The sequence below is a fragment of the Echeneis naucrates genome, chromosome 5 (assembly GCF_900963305.1).
Source record: "Echeneis naucrates chromosome 5, fEcheNa1.1, whole genome shotgun sequence".
Lineage (NCBI taxonomy): Eukaryota > Metazoa > Chordata > Actinopteri > Carangiformes > Echeneidae > Echeneis > Echeneis naucrates.
In genome coordinates, this window is record NC_042515.1 from 15,954,589 (window position 1) to 15,970,141 (window position 15,553).

Below are 15,553 nucleotides of genomic sequence, written 5' to 3' on the forward strand. Positions count from 1 at the left end.
GCAGTGAACAGTGAGCCTTTACTGGGAGAGCTGTTGCTGAGACTCATCTTGTAAAATGAAGATTTTTCAAAACTGCAGTGTTTTAACATGATTGCACATTCTAGCGATAATCAACACAACTCTACCTGTTTGCTGCATCACCACAGGAGCAGGAACAAGAGTCTGCAGATGATAAAACATAATTAGAGAGAGAGACTGCCTGCTGCAGTTTATTTCAGTCAGACGAACTATAGTGCTTGTTGTTGTAAATAACAGTTTGGAACATTGGTTTAAAGTTAGGAGTAATATCTACAGGCTGACTTAATGAATTTATGGAGCCTGGAAGCTTGTATGTGGTCTTCTCAGTCTTCTGCACATAGGCAGCAGTTAATACGTAGGAAGTGTTCAGAGGGCACAGCGTTTTAACATGATGCTGCTGCAGGGGTTTGTAGTAGCAAAGGGCCGGCAACTAATAAATTCAACACTGTTAGTCAGAACTAGATTATAGTCTCATAAAAAGATGAGACTGAAGAGCATGAAACGTCTTCATAATCGCATGAGTTTTAGCTCATCTTTTGCTGCATCATGTCGGTACACCCAAATGGAGCACTTATGATATGAGGCTCATTCCAGCAGCAATGTGTCTGAACAATTGCCTCCATTTAGTGCTGGAGAGGGTTGATGAGGAGTTGCACGTTCTCCCCCTAAATTATCATGCTTCAACAGCCACCACACAAATTCAAATCAATGCAACTGCAAGCTGGGGAACACTCATTTCCTGGTTAGATAGAGAAAGAAATTTTGCTTTTAGTTTTATTTTGATAGTTTTCTGTGTAGTCTACCAATGGCCTCCTCTTTCTAATAAATAAACACTGCACTACATAAAAATATATTTAAATTTAACACAATTTATTTATCTATCTACCAGCATGCACACAGTTTTGTTTTTTTGCTTTTGACGATTATACTCGCTTCTCGTCCTTGAGTACTATTCCCATATACACAGATCTGATCATTGGAAAAGGATGTTATGTCCAATGTGGACAACTAAGAGTAACATGAGTTTAGTGTCACTGTTAATGGAGTTAGTATAATAATGTGCAAGAGAGGATGGTTACACAAAAAAGTGCCTCCTTTTCCAAATAAGCCCAATGACTCCTTGTTTTGACCTCCATCTCAGTCAGAAATGGCTTTTCTGTTACACATTGGATTCAAGTTTCAGACTGTTGCTTGTGTGAAGTGTGTGTTTCTCTGTGGTATTATTTGACAGCCTCATCCAGCCTGCACCGGTTGGCTCAGCAGTGGGGACACAGACCAGGACGGATGGTCTGCAGCTAAAGTGGGCCAATATAAAAAATAGCCCCTGCCTCGATCTGCCTTTATTAAAACAGCTTCCAGATACTGTCTGGCACTGCTGCAGCTCATTGTTTCTGTTGTAAAGTCTGTGCTGCTCAACACTGGCAGCAGAGAGGTGATCAGTAGGTGATCCTGAAGAGCTTGATAATTCTTAAATCACTGTGATCATTAAAGTAAAAATGCATACAAACTTTCTTCGATAAACTGAAAGAACTAATTAATGACTGATCTTCATCCCCCCACTGGTTGGTATGCTTTTGTCTATTTCAGAACTGGATATTACAGTTGGGTACCTGAATGAATGTTTGAAATCATCCGAGGTCATTCAGTGATTAACTTGTGTCATATTCCAATGTTGCATCTTTGTACGGCACCATTTCTCCTTGTCATGTTTGAAAAATCTCCTGTTTGTTCAAAACCTGGCAGTATTTCCTGTTGTTCCATGAAACATTAACATATTTTGTTTCCAACATTTGTAGAAATCTAAGATGAGCGCTATGACACATTGTCTCTTTGGTTAGGGTGATATGTCAGGCCACTTTTACATTTCCTGTCGTGGAACTACATAGCTGAACATGATATTATGTGTAAGATATTGAAAGAAATTCAGATCGCCAAGAAAACATTTTAAAATAAGGCCAGCACAAAGCCAGTTATCATGACCTCTATATAGGGCTGTAAACATTGTGCAAACCAAGTTTCTGCCAATTAGATTTTTTTTTTTTAATTACAGAGTACAGATTTCAGAAAATTGCACAAGCTTACATCATTAAGATAAACCCTCCCACCCTCATTTCCTTTAGATTCTGTCCAGTTTAGAAGTGAATAGTTTGATTTACTTACCGGCCTTTGGGCAGAGGGCACCACGGCAGCACAGTGGTTAGCGCTGTTTCCCCACCACAAGAAGGTTGCGGGTTTGGTTCCCAGTCTGGGGGCTTTCTGTGCAGTTTCCATGTTCTCCCCGTGCCTGTGTGGGTTTCCTCCACCATCCAAAAACATCACGTTTGGGTTAACGGTTGACTCTAAACTGTCTGTAGGTGAGTGTCAGCGGTTGTTGGTCTCTGTCTGTCTCTGTGTGTTGGTGCTGTGATGGACTGGCGACCTGTCCAGGGTGACCCCGCCCTGTGTGAGCTGAGGTTGGCTCCAGCAACCTCTGCAACCTGAAAACGTAAAAGTGGTAGGAGATGGATGGATGGATGGACTTTGGGCAGAGTCAGATGTAAATCATTCTCGGAAGACAACCTTCACTGTAATCTGGGAGACAGAAAGAGGAGAGATCATTGATCATTTTGTGTGTTACCAGGCTGTCAGAGTCAGAGATGATCTGACTGGAGAAGTTTGTCCAAAGTGTGTTGATTCACGAGCTGCAGGTACAACGAAACACAATGAAGGCACCACATGTGTGGTATCTTAGTGTGTGTTAAGCAAACACTCTTTTGTTGGGCTAGTTTCTGAGTCTCATCTGCATCTATATAAGTGTGTTTGTGTGCTTTGCCTTGCAGTGGAGTCCTTCTGTTTTCCTACTGATACCAAGTTGATGCTGTCCAATGGTGTTTTATTGCCTCGCTGAAAAACCAAGCAATACACCATTTGTCTTCATCAGTCTTCCTTTCTGTGTGTTCTCTCCACTGTCAAAGCAGCAAGAAGTGAGTTTGGGCTTATTTCACTGCACTCCCACTGAGTAAAATCAGAAAAAGAGAGCAGTAGTGCTCTATAATACCGCTCTCTAATCACAACCGTGGGGATCTTGGCGCCACAACATTTCTGTCACACATAAGAGAGTCTACGCAATGAAAGTTGTGCAGAGATGCACCTTTGTGTTTGATGTTCTCCTCCTCATGACTCACTGTCTACTCCCATAGAGGGCGAGCTTTCATTCACACATGACTTTGCAGAAAGAAGGTAAGGAGGTTTTAATGACGGCCTGACCTCTCTGCTTGGTTGGTTAGACATAGTTTCTAAAGTGGGATGATTTACCTACAGGGGATTTGGCCGGTTTTGAATCGACAGGCTGATAAATCTATGAAAATGACTCTCCCTGGTGGATCAGTATTTCTGTTCCTGGTCTGTATGTTGGGATAGGCCAATTTGTTTTTACTTCTCCAGCGTTTCACACATGACTCACAACTGGACAAATCTCCGATGTAGGAAAAGTGTGACTCAGACAGCATCCCAGGTCGGTCCCCGGTCCCTCCCACCAGCTGCACCCCGGAATCACCACCTCAGACAGCATGGAGACCAGGCTCTGCGTCAGGAGCGCAGCCCGGAGTGCTGGACCGGAGCAACACACAGAAACTCTGCCTCCGTGAGACATAAAACATGCCAGCCCTCAGCTGGGAGGCTTCAGTCGGCACCGTCAAACCCGAACACGGACCTCCCTGACGTGTTCCGGCTGCCCCCACTGCGCGCTCACTCATCCAGCATCCGGAATCATGACGGCTCTGCCCGCCTCTAAAGCCGTCTACATCGGGATGGAGGTGGTGATCGCCGTGTCCTCGGTCATCGGGAACGTGATGGTGGTCTGGGCTGTGCGTATCAACCGTTCTCTGAGGGAAACCACGTTTTGTTTCATCGTCTCCCTGGCCTTGGCTGACATTGCGGTCGGGGCTCTTGTCATCCCGCTCGCCATCACCATCAGCATCGGACTCCAGACGCACTTCTACAGCTGCCTGCTGGTCGCCTGCACGGTGCTCGTCCTCACCCAGAGTTCAATCCTGGCGCTGCTGGCCATCGCCATCGACCGGTACCTGAGAGTCAAGATCCCCATGAGGTAGGCCGAAAGGTGAATTCTTTAGTTTTCACGGTCTGGGCCGGTCTCCTGAAACGCCTGTGTCAGATCCGATCGTCGGACCAAGGACAGTCAGGTATCCGGTCCTCCGGACAGAGTCCACATTGAGCTGCATTCATCTGCTGTGACATGTAGAGGAGTTTCCACCTGTGCTGAAGTCTGACATAATCATGGCTGATTATTAGACGAAACACGAATCATGTTTCACCTCTTCATTCATGAATTCATCAGTTCTTTAGATCTGAGTGCCTGATTGTACTTTTCTAACATAAGTGAAGTCTTACACAGAGATTGAATGGACAAAAGTTCACATGGAACATATTGATAAATGCCGCAGATGAATAGGCACTGATGGCAGGACTGCAGGACTTAAAGATGGATGGATGTATAGACAGACAGACAGACAGACAGAGAGACAGATTTCACATTTCAGTCACTACAACCTGTCCCCTATAGGACATGGACATATGCAAGAAGCTTGTGGGAGAAATGTTGCACTTGATCTTTATCCCATAGGCTGGATTGTTCAGGAGCAACATCATGGTGGAAACTGGATTTAAAAACTGTCAGTATCATACTAATTTTTGCCCTCCAGCTTTTCCCTCAACACATAACAGTTTAACTGAAAACTAGAGTTTCCAGGTCAGGTGATCTTATTTGACAATAAGCCTGGCAATGTCTGGGACTGAATGCATGATTGGTCAATAGCCTCATGGTGGCTGGTTGATGGATTGCGTAATTTCTTATACTGGCAACCAACACATAAAGAGACACACACACACACACACACACACACACACACACACACACACGAGCCTTTACACAGAGTGCCTCTGAGATATTAATAATGCAGGGTACAGTGACAAGATTGTAGCAATTTAATTAGATTGTGTATTATTTAAATGATAATCTGACTTAAAAAAAAAAAAACTAAACAGCGTAATTAATGTAGTGACATGAGGCTACCTCTATAAATTTGGATGTCCAAAAAGTAATTGCATATATAGTATAAAAATGCAGTGACATTGCTTTATGTCTTAAGGAAATTGTAAATCATGTCTGCATCAAGTCTTCCATGACTGGATTGTGCAACAGAAGAAAGTATAAAAGCACATTTTGTGTACAGAATTCATTAACGCCTTCCATTTAGAAGAGTTGAGAGTTCAGATTCTGTGGTAAAGTGATAATGTAAACCATAAAATGAAGTTCCCTTCCCTAACCCACCATCAGGACACTGGAGGGAACAGTATAACAAGCGCTGACTATTTTTTAATCTGAAGTGGTTTGGAAGCACACTACCATGAAATATCCCAAGAATATGATAGTCTTTGAAAGCGGGAGACAAGGATCAATGTGCCACTGGAAAATACAGATAGATGGATAAAAGGAGCAACAGACAGCAGATCTATATGCAGGCAAGGCTTTCCAATCGGCTATATGGATGGTTGTGAGTACACAAACTGTTATAATAACTGACAACACTCTTGGGAAGGCTGTCTACAGACAGAGTCTCTCTACACACAACTCTGAGCATCTGTGTGTACTTTAAATGACAGAAAGTGTTGGCCACAGCCAACAGCCAAACGGTGAGGATGGGAAAGTGAGAAATACGAACATTTGGCCATGTCAGTCATGTTTCCTTCAAAGTGGGCCAGTGAGCAGGCGTCGAAGGAGAACAAGAACAAATGTGCCTCACATACCAAAGTGAGTGACTGTGAGAGGGGAATTTTTGCTCTTGGGCTAATTTAAAAAAATCAACACTCTCCCATAATTCATTTGATAGTGACGAATTCACAGATCTGTCCGAAAGCAGACTGCTGTGTGGGACAGGCGCAGGAGTCTGTTCACATGCCAGGCTGAAATATGCTCAGTTTGTTTCTGCTTGAAGAAAAATATAACAAATTCTTCTTTTGAAATAAATATGAGCAACATTAACTAAACTCAACCTTCTCCCCTGGGCTTTGGCATGGGGCTGCTATGAGTACTTAATGGTTGGCTAATGTTAAGAAATTTTTGGTATATCTCGCTCTATAACTCACATTACTAAACTGTTGTGTTACACCATGTTTTATGTATATGATTTAGTGTTATCTTGTAAATGTCTCAACAGTGTTTTTACGAAAGTTACACGCACGCTCTTAGATTCAATGAAAACAAAGTGACCTGATAATATTTCATCTGTGGTATTAGATATTCATCTATCATAGGTTCCATTGTCTATCCACAGAGTTTTGCTCTTTTTTCTCAGTATTTTCTCTTTTTCTTTCTTGTTGCCATAGCTACAAGCGGGTTGTGACCCCGCGGCGAGCTGGCACCGCCGTTTTATTGTGTTGGCTGGTGTCCATCATTGTAGGCATGGCACCTATGTTCGGCTGGAATAACCTCCAGCACCTCAACAGCTCAAAGATCACAGATGACCTTGTGGTGACCTGTGAGTTTGAGACGGTCATCAGCATGGACTACATGGTTTATTTCAACTTCTTTGGCTGGGTGCTGCCCCCTCTGCTACTTATGTTGGCCATCTACACTGAGATTTTCTACATGATCCACAAACAGCTCAACAAGAAGGTGAGATTTTCTCAGAAGCTCTTTTGCTTCATTTGCCATTTAGCGACCTGAAAACTTTGCTGTAAGAACAGACTTAATGTGAACTGACTAGATTAAAGCTAAATTAATAAAGTGATGATTGTGTCTCCCTGTAGGTGACAGCGAGCCACGCTGACCCGAGGCGTTACTACGGCAAGGAGCTTAAGTTAGCCAAATCACTTGCCCTTGTTCTTCTCCTCTTCGCAGTCAGCTGGCTCCCTCTTCACATCCTCAACTGCATCACCCTCTTCTGCCCTGCCTGTGACAAGCCAATATTCCTCATTTACATTGCCATCATCCTCACCCACGGCAACTCAGCCGTCAACCCCATAGTGTACGCTTTCCGCATCAAGAAATTCCGCACAGCATTCTGGAAAATCTGGAAACAATATGTCTTCTGTTGGAGTTCAATGGTTCGGCTCCCTCAAAGGGGCAGCCAGAGAGGACAGAGTAATGAGAGGAGGTTCGGGCAGAACGATGATGACGACGATGATGTGTGACCTTTGGCAGCTCATTTTATCCATGTTTAACTGTCGAGTTTCACTTCAAGGGTTCATAGACTGGATAGGACTCTTACTTTGTTTTCATACTCGAAGGATCTGGAAACAGCCTGGATGGCGTCAGAGGACATCAGAGGATGAAATGGTTCGAGGGAACTCTACTGCAGACTCAGTGATTTCATCCATCCAACATGCTCCGAGAGGACAGGGGGACAAGTGGACAGGAGGCAAGGGCAGTACCTAAATCAGGCTTTGGTTTAGATAAGACTGACTGTGAAACTGTTTCTCCGTTGGCTGACAAAATGATGACGATGTCAAACGGGATAAGGGGCTTCTCATCATTTACAGCACCAACCTGTTGAACTTGAATCAGTAAGTGTGTACTGTATGTGCAACACATATAGTTCAATACTTATGTATCCTGTGCTGTGTTTTTTTTTTTAAATCTAATCCAGAACTCATGACATTTTTCATCGGAATTGTCAGAAATCTTTTGTTACATTAATTCTGCTAATTTCTGTGGCCTTATGGAAAGAAAATGAAGAAGTGCAACCAAGGAGAACAGAGGAAACATTTGTCACTGTTCTAGTAACAGGATTAGGTTTAAATTTGTGCAACCAACTTGTTGATTCAAGAGGATGCAGGATCCAGGATGTATGTCACCTTGGATGTTAAAAACGAGGAACTAGGGACGACCCTCTGTCTACCAGCTGTGTTAATGGTCATACACATTTCACAAGTAACCTATATGTACTAGCTTAGAAGAAGCCAACACAATAACTGATATTAACTAATAGTTGTAGTTAAAAACAGCATCAGTGTTTAAGACAATTTACTTGATGTTCCTCATTAAATATTCGCTGCCCTGCAGCCACCTGTTGTAACTACATAAGTCGTTAAGCAGAAAACTATGAATCTAAAGAATGTCTGAGCTTCTCCATTCAACAGGCTTCATATGATCTTGGGAATATTAATCATTTTGCTGGCCCTTTCCAAGACACAGAAAGGCTAATCTCAAACTCTTTCTCCTGATTTTTTGCAATAGAGTAAGATTTGACGAAAAAAAAAAAAAAAAAAAAAAAAAGTGTTGAGACAGCACTGCTGTGTACAAAGAGCTGCAGATTTGGAAATCCATCCTTCTTGCTACTCTTCAGGTTTCGCTCGGCAGCATATTAAGAGACTTGTTTTAAAGCACCAATACTGTATGTGCATTAGCAGGTGGAACCGTCATAATCTGTTCTGTGCTGTGAGAGAAATGGGATTTCACTTTACATGCTTCTCTGCATCGGGGCCATCAGTGGTTGAGGACCATTTTTTGTGTGCCCACATCGATCCTATGTCACTGCGCAGAGTGTGGTGGTGTATCGTTTATGAGGATAGGAAGGGGAGGAGGACTGGAAGGATTATTCAGTTTACAAGGGGACCAGAGGGTGACAGTCCAGCTGAGGAATTCATCAAGAGTTTACATCACCTTGAAGTCAACATCAAGGCCACTGTGATGCTCTCTCATCAACAAAAGAGGCCTGATAATGTCACCTTGTTGATCTCTGCCTAACATGCTGCATGCTCTAATACAATAAACACACAAACACACACACACTGATTGTCGTCATGAGGAAAGCCTAATCATTGTATTTCCTTTGTTGCTCTTGTATGAATGTAGTTCTCTGCTCGTGTGAATTTTTTTTAAAGCCACTTTATGTAGAAGTAGCATGATAACATGATGGCAAATCTCCAGATTGTGACTGTGAGACTAGATTTGTGGATTTGAAACAGAAAACTCTCAGTGGACTCTGTATGATTACATGATCCGATGTTGGAGGAGATCAAATGAATTTGTGTGTTAGACTGGCCAGAGAGTTTATTCTACAATATGTTAGCCTATTAGCTGTGCTATTACCTTTCATTTAAAACCATGTGACTTTCCTGCAGTAATGAAGCAGGAGGGCAGAGCCAAGCTAACAATCTTACACAGCTTGTGAGTAACATCACCAGGTTAAATAGTGTGTTAGCAGGTTAGCTCCTCGGCTACAGCAGTTAGCACTTATGGACAAGTGACTGTCATCTCCTGGTGTGTTTATGCTGCTCAAAGTCAGAATCTTTTAAATCATATTCATAGTGGCTTGAGTACCTGTTTACTTTCTCTGAAGCTTTGTGATAAAGGAATATTTTTGGATGCACAGCATATTAATGATAAGAAAATCTATATAGCTTAGATATTGTAGATGCATACATTTTAATCATACTCTAGTGTTCAGAGCAGGAAGCGTTATATAGATTTATCTCCAATTAAGTCAACAGATGGAGTCCAATTTTATATTTCCATATGTGTTGTAACATCGAACACAAGAGAACAAAAAAGTTTCTTTCATCATGAACACTGATTATAAAGAACTGAATGTAGTTTCCCTTGTTTGGATATTAAAAGGAAATTCTGTCATTAGTTATTAGTTCCTTGCTAGATAACTTCTGTTCACTTTCCCTTACTTTTCCTCGCTCACTCTCACACTCCAGCAGACAGTTCAGATTCATTGATACAGCTGAAATCACAGGCTTGTTCCTGAGCATCTGGAAACTGTGCTACAGTACAGTGTGTGTGACATAACCACAGCTCACTTTGTTATCCAATACATTTATATTACATTATCATTGAGAAACTGAATTTACAACATCAGGGTTGGTGTGTTTTCATTTTAATAAAATACCTCTGTTTTTTGACAGGAGGTCAAATAATGACTTGACCATCGTACAAGGTCAGTCAAATCCAGACTATAAAGAAGCCTGTCTAGCTCTCATTGTGTTCATTGTGTTTCGTGTCTAATCACTGGTAGATTAAACAGAGTATAACCAACATATTTAATTTGTGCAACAGAAACCTATAATCCTATTGTGGCTGTCACAGGAACTAATGAGGTACATTCATTAATAATGCCTTACTCAATGATAAATGGTGTGTTTATACTACTGTGATTAATTCTAATATTGCATATGTATTGTTTTTGCCTTTTAAAACCTGTTTGTATTTATTTTACATTTTAGTTTTGGCACTTTTAAATGGAAATGTGCTTAAAAGTATGAGTGGTATTCAAAACAATCGCCCTGATTGAGTGTTCAAGATACGTAAAGAGATGGAAGGATAATTTTGCCCCTCTCACCCTTTGGCAGTAGTTGGTTTCATGTCTGGTGGCCCCAAAACGCTCCCTATCTCTTCGTCAGTGAGTGTGGAGTTGGCCCAGACTAACAAAAACCAGCACAAAGAGGTGTTAATGTGCAAGCAGCTTGACTTTGGGAGTGTTTGTGAATATCTGCTGGACCAAGAAGGCAACAGCTGTATATCACTTCAGTTCAAATAAATAAACGATAATTCAGGCGAATTCCTTACTGTGTGAAGAAAGTGTTTGTGTGCTTGTGTCAAGACTGTCAGCTAGAATTTCACATATTTAGGTGGCCCTCTGACTTTTCTCTACAGTCAGATTTACACCCCAGTGTGAACTGCAGCCAGAGAGCCGCAGGCCCTGTGATCACAACAAGAGAAAACCCAAGAAGACTTCATGAAAAACATTGGAAGTTTTCTATGTCTATTCCTGTAAAAGGAAGAGAAACTTGCCAGTGCCTCCCTAAAATTAGGCTGTGGCATATATGGTTCCTCTTTTTTTGCTGTACCACTACCAACTCTGATCTGGCATCTTTCACACTTATAGTGACCGAAGATGTTAACTGCTGCTCTCTGCTGGTTACTGCCCAGAAATGAAACAGCATACAGTATGAAGAAACACAGCTCTGTTCAGAAATCTGAAAGCAAGATGAATTATTTCACTTTCTATTTTGGCCAAACCCACATTGAAATACAGTTTTTTGAAAATATATCAGCGGCGTACTATGAATAGGTGTAGAATGATTTTGTGCTAAACTTATTGTTTAATCTTACAACAAATTTATCTACCATTGTTAAGTTAGTTAATGTTTCTACATATGTATATATTGTCCTGTATGCATTCAGTAAATATACATAAAAAAAAAAACAATATACATTTTCCTACTCTACAGTTAAGTGGTGTTATTTACTGTGTAACAGTGCACAATGTTCTATATGCTCATTATAACGATTTAAAATCGACAAGTATTTTCCTTAGAATTGTCGTAAGTCATAAGAATACTTTTACTATTGTGTACTGAGGCATGTGTCGGAGTGAATTGATCAAGATATTGGTTGTGATCCCCACCTGGCAAACAGGCTGGATTTATTCTATTTCCCGAGATCCTCTCATTGTTCAAAGGGCTAGACTCAAATGCTTTTAGATGGCTACCTTTAGATTACTTTCTGATCCATCAATCATTCATCCATACCCTTTATTCATTAATTAGGCCTCTGGGTGGGGGTGACTAGAGCCAATCCCAGATGTCATTGGTTAAGGGCAGGAATCACCCAGGACAGGTGAACAGCCCGTCACAGGGCTGACATATCAAAGCAAACAACCACTCACACTCAAATGCAAGCTTAAGGTCAATTTAGAGTCATTAATGAATCTAAATGTGCATTTTTCGGGGGGGTGGGGGGGTGTAGGCAGGCAGGCAACGTGATGCTGCATGAAGTTCATGGAGATGAGCTGTAGTGTACATAAACACATATATGTATATAATGTATATTTAGTGGTTTAGTGGTTTTAATTTTAGGATGATATACTATTTATTTTACTGCACCAGTGCCATAAAAATATTTTAATAGTTATAGAAATTATAATAATAATAAAGATTCCACAACATACAACAATGCCATATCAATAATTTAAATATACCATCATTTTATTAAAATCCTTACAAAAGTTTACAAAAAGTTGCAAACTGAATTCATGCAGTGCTTCTATTTTGTGTTGTGTGGACATATATGGCTGTTGACAAATGACCAATTTAAACATCAAAGTTTCCACATATGGTAAGTCTCGTATCACTGTAGTGTCATTAAAGGCATATGCAGTAATGAAAACCCTGCATTGGGTTTAAATTATTGCATTTTAATTTTTTTACTTTGGAAGAATTTGGAAATTAATTATTTATTTATTGAAAAAGAAAATTATAATAACAATCACGATTTCATATATTAAGACATTAAACAAATATGATTACCCGTATTTCTTGTATGGAAATTTGTGACAGAAAAAAAATTCAAGTACTTTCCACTTGATTGAACCCAAAGAAATAGCATATATTTATCACACATCCACAATTGAGCAACATGAGTAGCATATTACAACAACTACTTAATGTTGTAACTTCTCAGAAATCAATTGCACAAGAGGCAGTGTGAACAAACCCCCCCCCCAAAAAAAGAGCTACAACAATAAACAATGAGGCCCCATTGTAATAGTGGAGGAAAAATTTAGTATTATGTTTTTATGTGTGATTGTTTTATGTTATTTTCATGACAGTGCCAATTAATTTATCAATTGTTCATTCTGACCGAGATAGCAGTTCATACTTTAATCCATGCAGTACAGTGCAATAGGGCCAAAGATATTTACTCTCACTCTCAGTAGCACTTGCACTGGTAGAATATCAGATTAACCATTTCCATTGTGGAAATGGAAACTTAAATGTGAAATCTTTTTGCCTATGATCACCTTCTACAGTCAGAATACTAACCGATATGGTGGCTGTCGTTATGAAGAAGCTACAGTCAGTCTGAAATACACGTCACTTTATTCTGGGGAAAAAACACAGGGAAAAACAAAATTACTGTTGAACTTACTTAGAATGAAACTAGAAATGTTACTGACATCTTGACAATTGATATTACTCTTGTGGGTGCATGTTTTTACTTGTCTCAAGTTTTTGAACATGTCAGACTGCAGTGGTTGGTTTAGCAAATGGCTACAGTGTTAATCAATTCATTCATCATTAATTTCAGCAGCAGTACACATTAATGAAAGCTAGATTGTAAACATGTCAGATTGATGCCAAAGGCCAAAGGCATGTTCTTTCAGGCACTGGCTACACAAAGAACTATTATTGAGATAAATCCAGTCAGATGGTGAGGCTTATCTGACACTCCTGGCATGCTTTGCAAATATTTTACAGATTAAAACTATGATAAACTATTGTTGCTGTTTGGGAGTATGGTGTGGTCAATATCTGAGGAAAGCCACTGGCAGTTTGTGTCATGAGGGAAGTATGAGAATTACTGTAAGACTGAGTGCACAAAGCCAGAATGTAATTTGTTTGAGTTATCCAAGGTTGGGTGGTGTACTGAAGTAAAACAGAATTTCTTGCGAATGAGGAAAAGAAAGAAGAAATAGATCTATTTTGATGATCATCCTATCAAAACCAAATTCAAGTTTTCCTTAAGGACTCAATAAACCAAAAACCCAGATCTGAGTTCTGTTCATCTATATTATTATATTTATTATTATTATTGTTGTTGTTGTTATAGATGTTAACAAACAATATGAAATATTTTGCTTTCTTTTTTTCTACAGTGCATTTATGTTATGACGCTTTTACCTTCTAACTTGAGCTGTATAAACATGACGTGGTTTGAGTGTTCAGTATGTGTGACGTGTTGTGGCTAAAAAAACCTGGTCTAAAACTTTGGACCCAGTAAAATTTACTTTTATTACATAACTGGTTATAAAATTGAACTGAGTTGAGTTTCTTTCACTTTTAAAGTATGGTGTTCCCTTTGTCTAAATAAAATTGGGGGAAAAAACATCTGACCCAGAAGAGACAATGCACTTGATGAAACTAAAACTACAATCAGGTTGATTAAATATACCAAAATAGTCCTAAAATGTGAGTGATCTCAATCTATTTGGAAAACACACTTACCCATCCACCTTGCTGAGCTACCCATGAACTAACACGACTGTTCAGGAATGTCATCATGGCGCTTTGGACAGTATTTTTCAGGTCTGGGCAGGATTTGTTGATATAGAGCCCGAGGGCCACCGAGGCCCTGATGAGCTGCATCTCTGGAGCCACTTCAGCCCTCTGAGAGACTTGAGCCTGGCACAAGGCCTCCACACCATCGCTAAATACTTTTTCTGCAGCCTGAGGGCAGACAACGTGAGAATCAACATGAAAGATATATTATGTAGAAAAAACAAGATTTTAAGTTTTACCTTGCTCTAGAGTATTCAGATTGTATTCATCTTTTATTTTCATATAAATGTATTATTGAAATTATCATTATTATTATTATTATTATTATATTTGGTTAGACTACATTACATTACTTTATTGTCCATTTATTTGTGAACGGATTTGTAAAACATTTTTTTCCTAATTTAAGCCCACTAATAAATTCCTATCAAATGGAAAACAAAAGCTGTAGGCTCAAATGCAGAAGAGGCTGTTCATAAGTGCGTGTGTGTGTGTGTGTGTGTGTGTGTGTGTGTGTGTGTGTGTGTTTACCCCTTGTGCTGCTGCTTTCTTCAGGTCGTTCAGACAAGCTCTAAATCTGACGTCATCATTCAGCGAATCAGCCACACTTCTCAGTTTGTCAGCGATCAGGACTGCATCAAAATCATCTGTACACAATCAAGACACACAAAACACACACAGCTGATGAGCTGGAGACTAACGGTAACATTTAGCACAGTCTATTTTTTATGTTTAAAATGACACCGGGATTTTGTGAAGGGCAGAGCAATGCCGCAATTTTGTATATATATAAATATAAAACGTGAATTGAAATGATCTTTGTTGTGTTGGTTTTTCTGCCGCTGTAACAACAGGCCCTCTCCCTCCGCTGCCCGCAGAGGGCGCTGTTAGCAGCCAGAGCTGCAGAAGAGAAACTGAATCTGTATTTACCAGATCGAGCTCCTCCTGCCACCATTAATTTCTGTCATCCGCTGCTGTTTTAGCGGCTTCTCCATTTTTTCCAACATGATTTGAACAGTTGGAAGTGAACGGTGATATAATCAGTAATATATGGTGTAATACGGTGTGTACTGGGAAACAAACACCACGCCCGGAGACATTATAACCCCCACTGTACCGCCCAATACTTGCTGAAAAGGGAGCTCAAACTAAAGAAAACTGTCAAAAAAGAAACAAAAACAAACAATAATAATAATCGTAGTAGTGATGATAAAACAGCCCGACACCCGATCATCCCTTTACAGCTTTAAGGTCGCGGTGGAACCAAAGCGCTCGTATCGGAGCACACTTCTGTACAATCACATCAAGTACGTCAGCAAAGACACGCAAACTCACCCGGACCGTCAGTCTCGTAGCCGGCAGACTGCTGGAACAGCCGACCTTCCGTACCGCCTCCGTCCTCCTCAAACAGACACAGGATTATGTCTCTGGTCTGCTGCTCCACCTTGGCCGTCGCTGCCGGAGCCAT

At 40.5% G+C, this 15,553-nt stretch overlaps 1 protein-coding gene across 1 annotated transcript; it reads left to right on the top strand.

Moving 5' to 3' along the window:
• The first annotated feature begins 3,767 nt into the window (after nt 1-3,767).
• Nucleotides 3,768-7,582, top strand: LOC115043656 (adenosine receptor A1-like). The gene is made up of 3 exons (XM_029502291.1): nt 3,768-4,105; nt 6,403-6,691; nt 6,826-7,582. Exons 1-3 carry the CDS (start codon nt 3,768-3,770, stop codon nt 7,207-7,209), a joined length of 1,011 nt encoding a protein of 336 aa, XP_029358151.1. The 3' UTR covers nt 7,210-7,582.
• Nucleotides 7,583-15,553: the final 7,971 nt, after the last annotated feature.

What these genes read in the sequence shown, in the direction of transcription:
- LOC115043656 (XM_029502291.1), top strand. Translation starts at nt 3,768, where the DNA reads ATGACGGCTCTGCCCGCCTCTAAAGCCGTCTACATCGGGATGGAGGTG. An exon ending in AGAGTCAAGATCCCCATGAG is followed by an intron (nt 4,106 to 6,402) that starts GTAGGCCGAAAG and finishes TTGTTGCCATAG; the next exon opens with CTACAAGCGGGTTGTGACCC. An exon ending in ACAAACAGCTCAACAAGAAG is followed by an intron (nt 6,692 to 6,825) that starts GTGAGATTTTCT and finishes GTCTCCCTGTAG; the next exon opens with GTGACAGCGAGCCACGCTGA.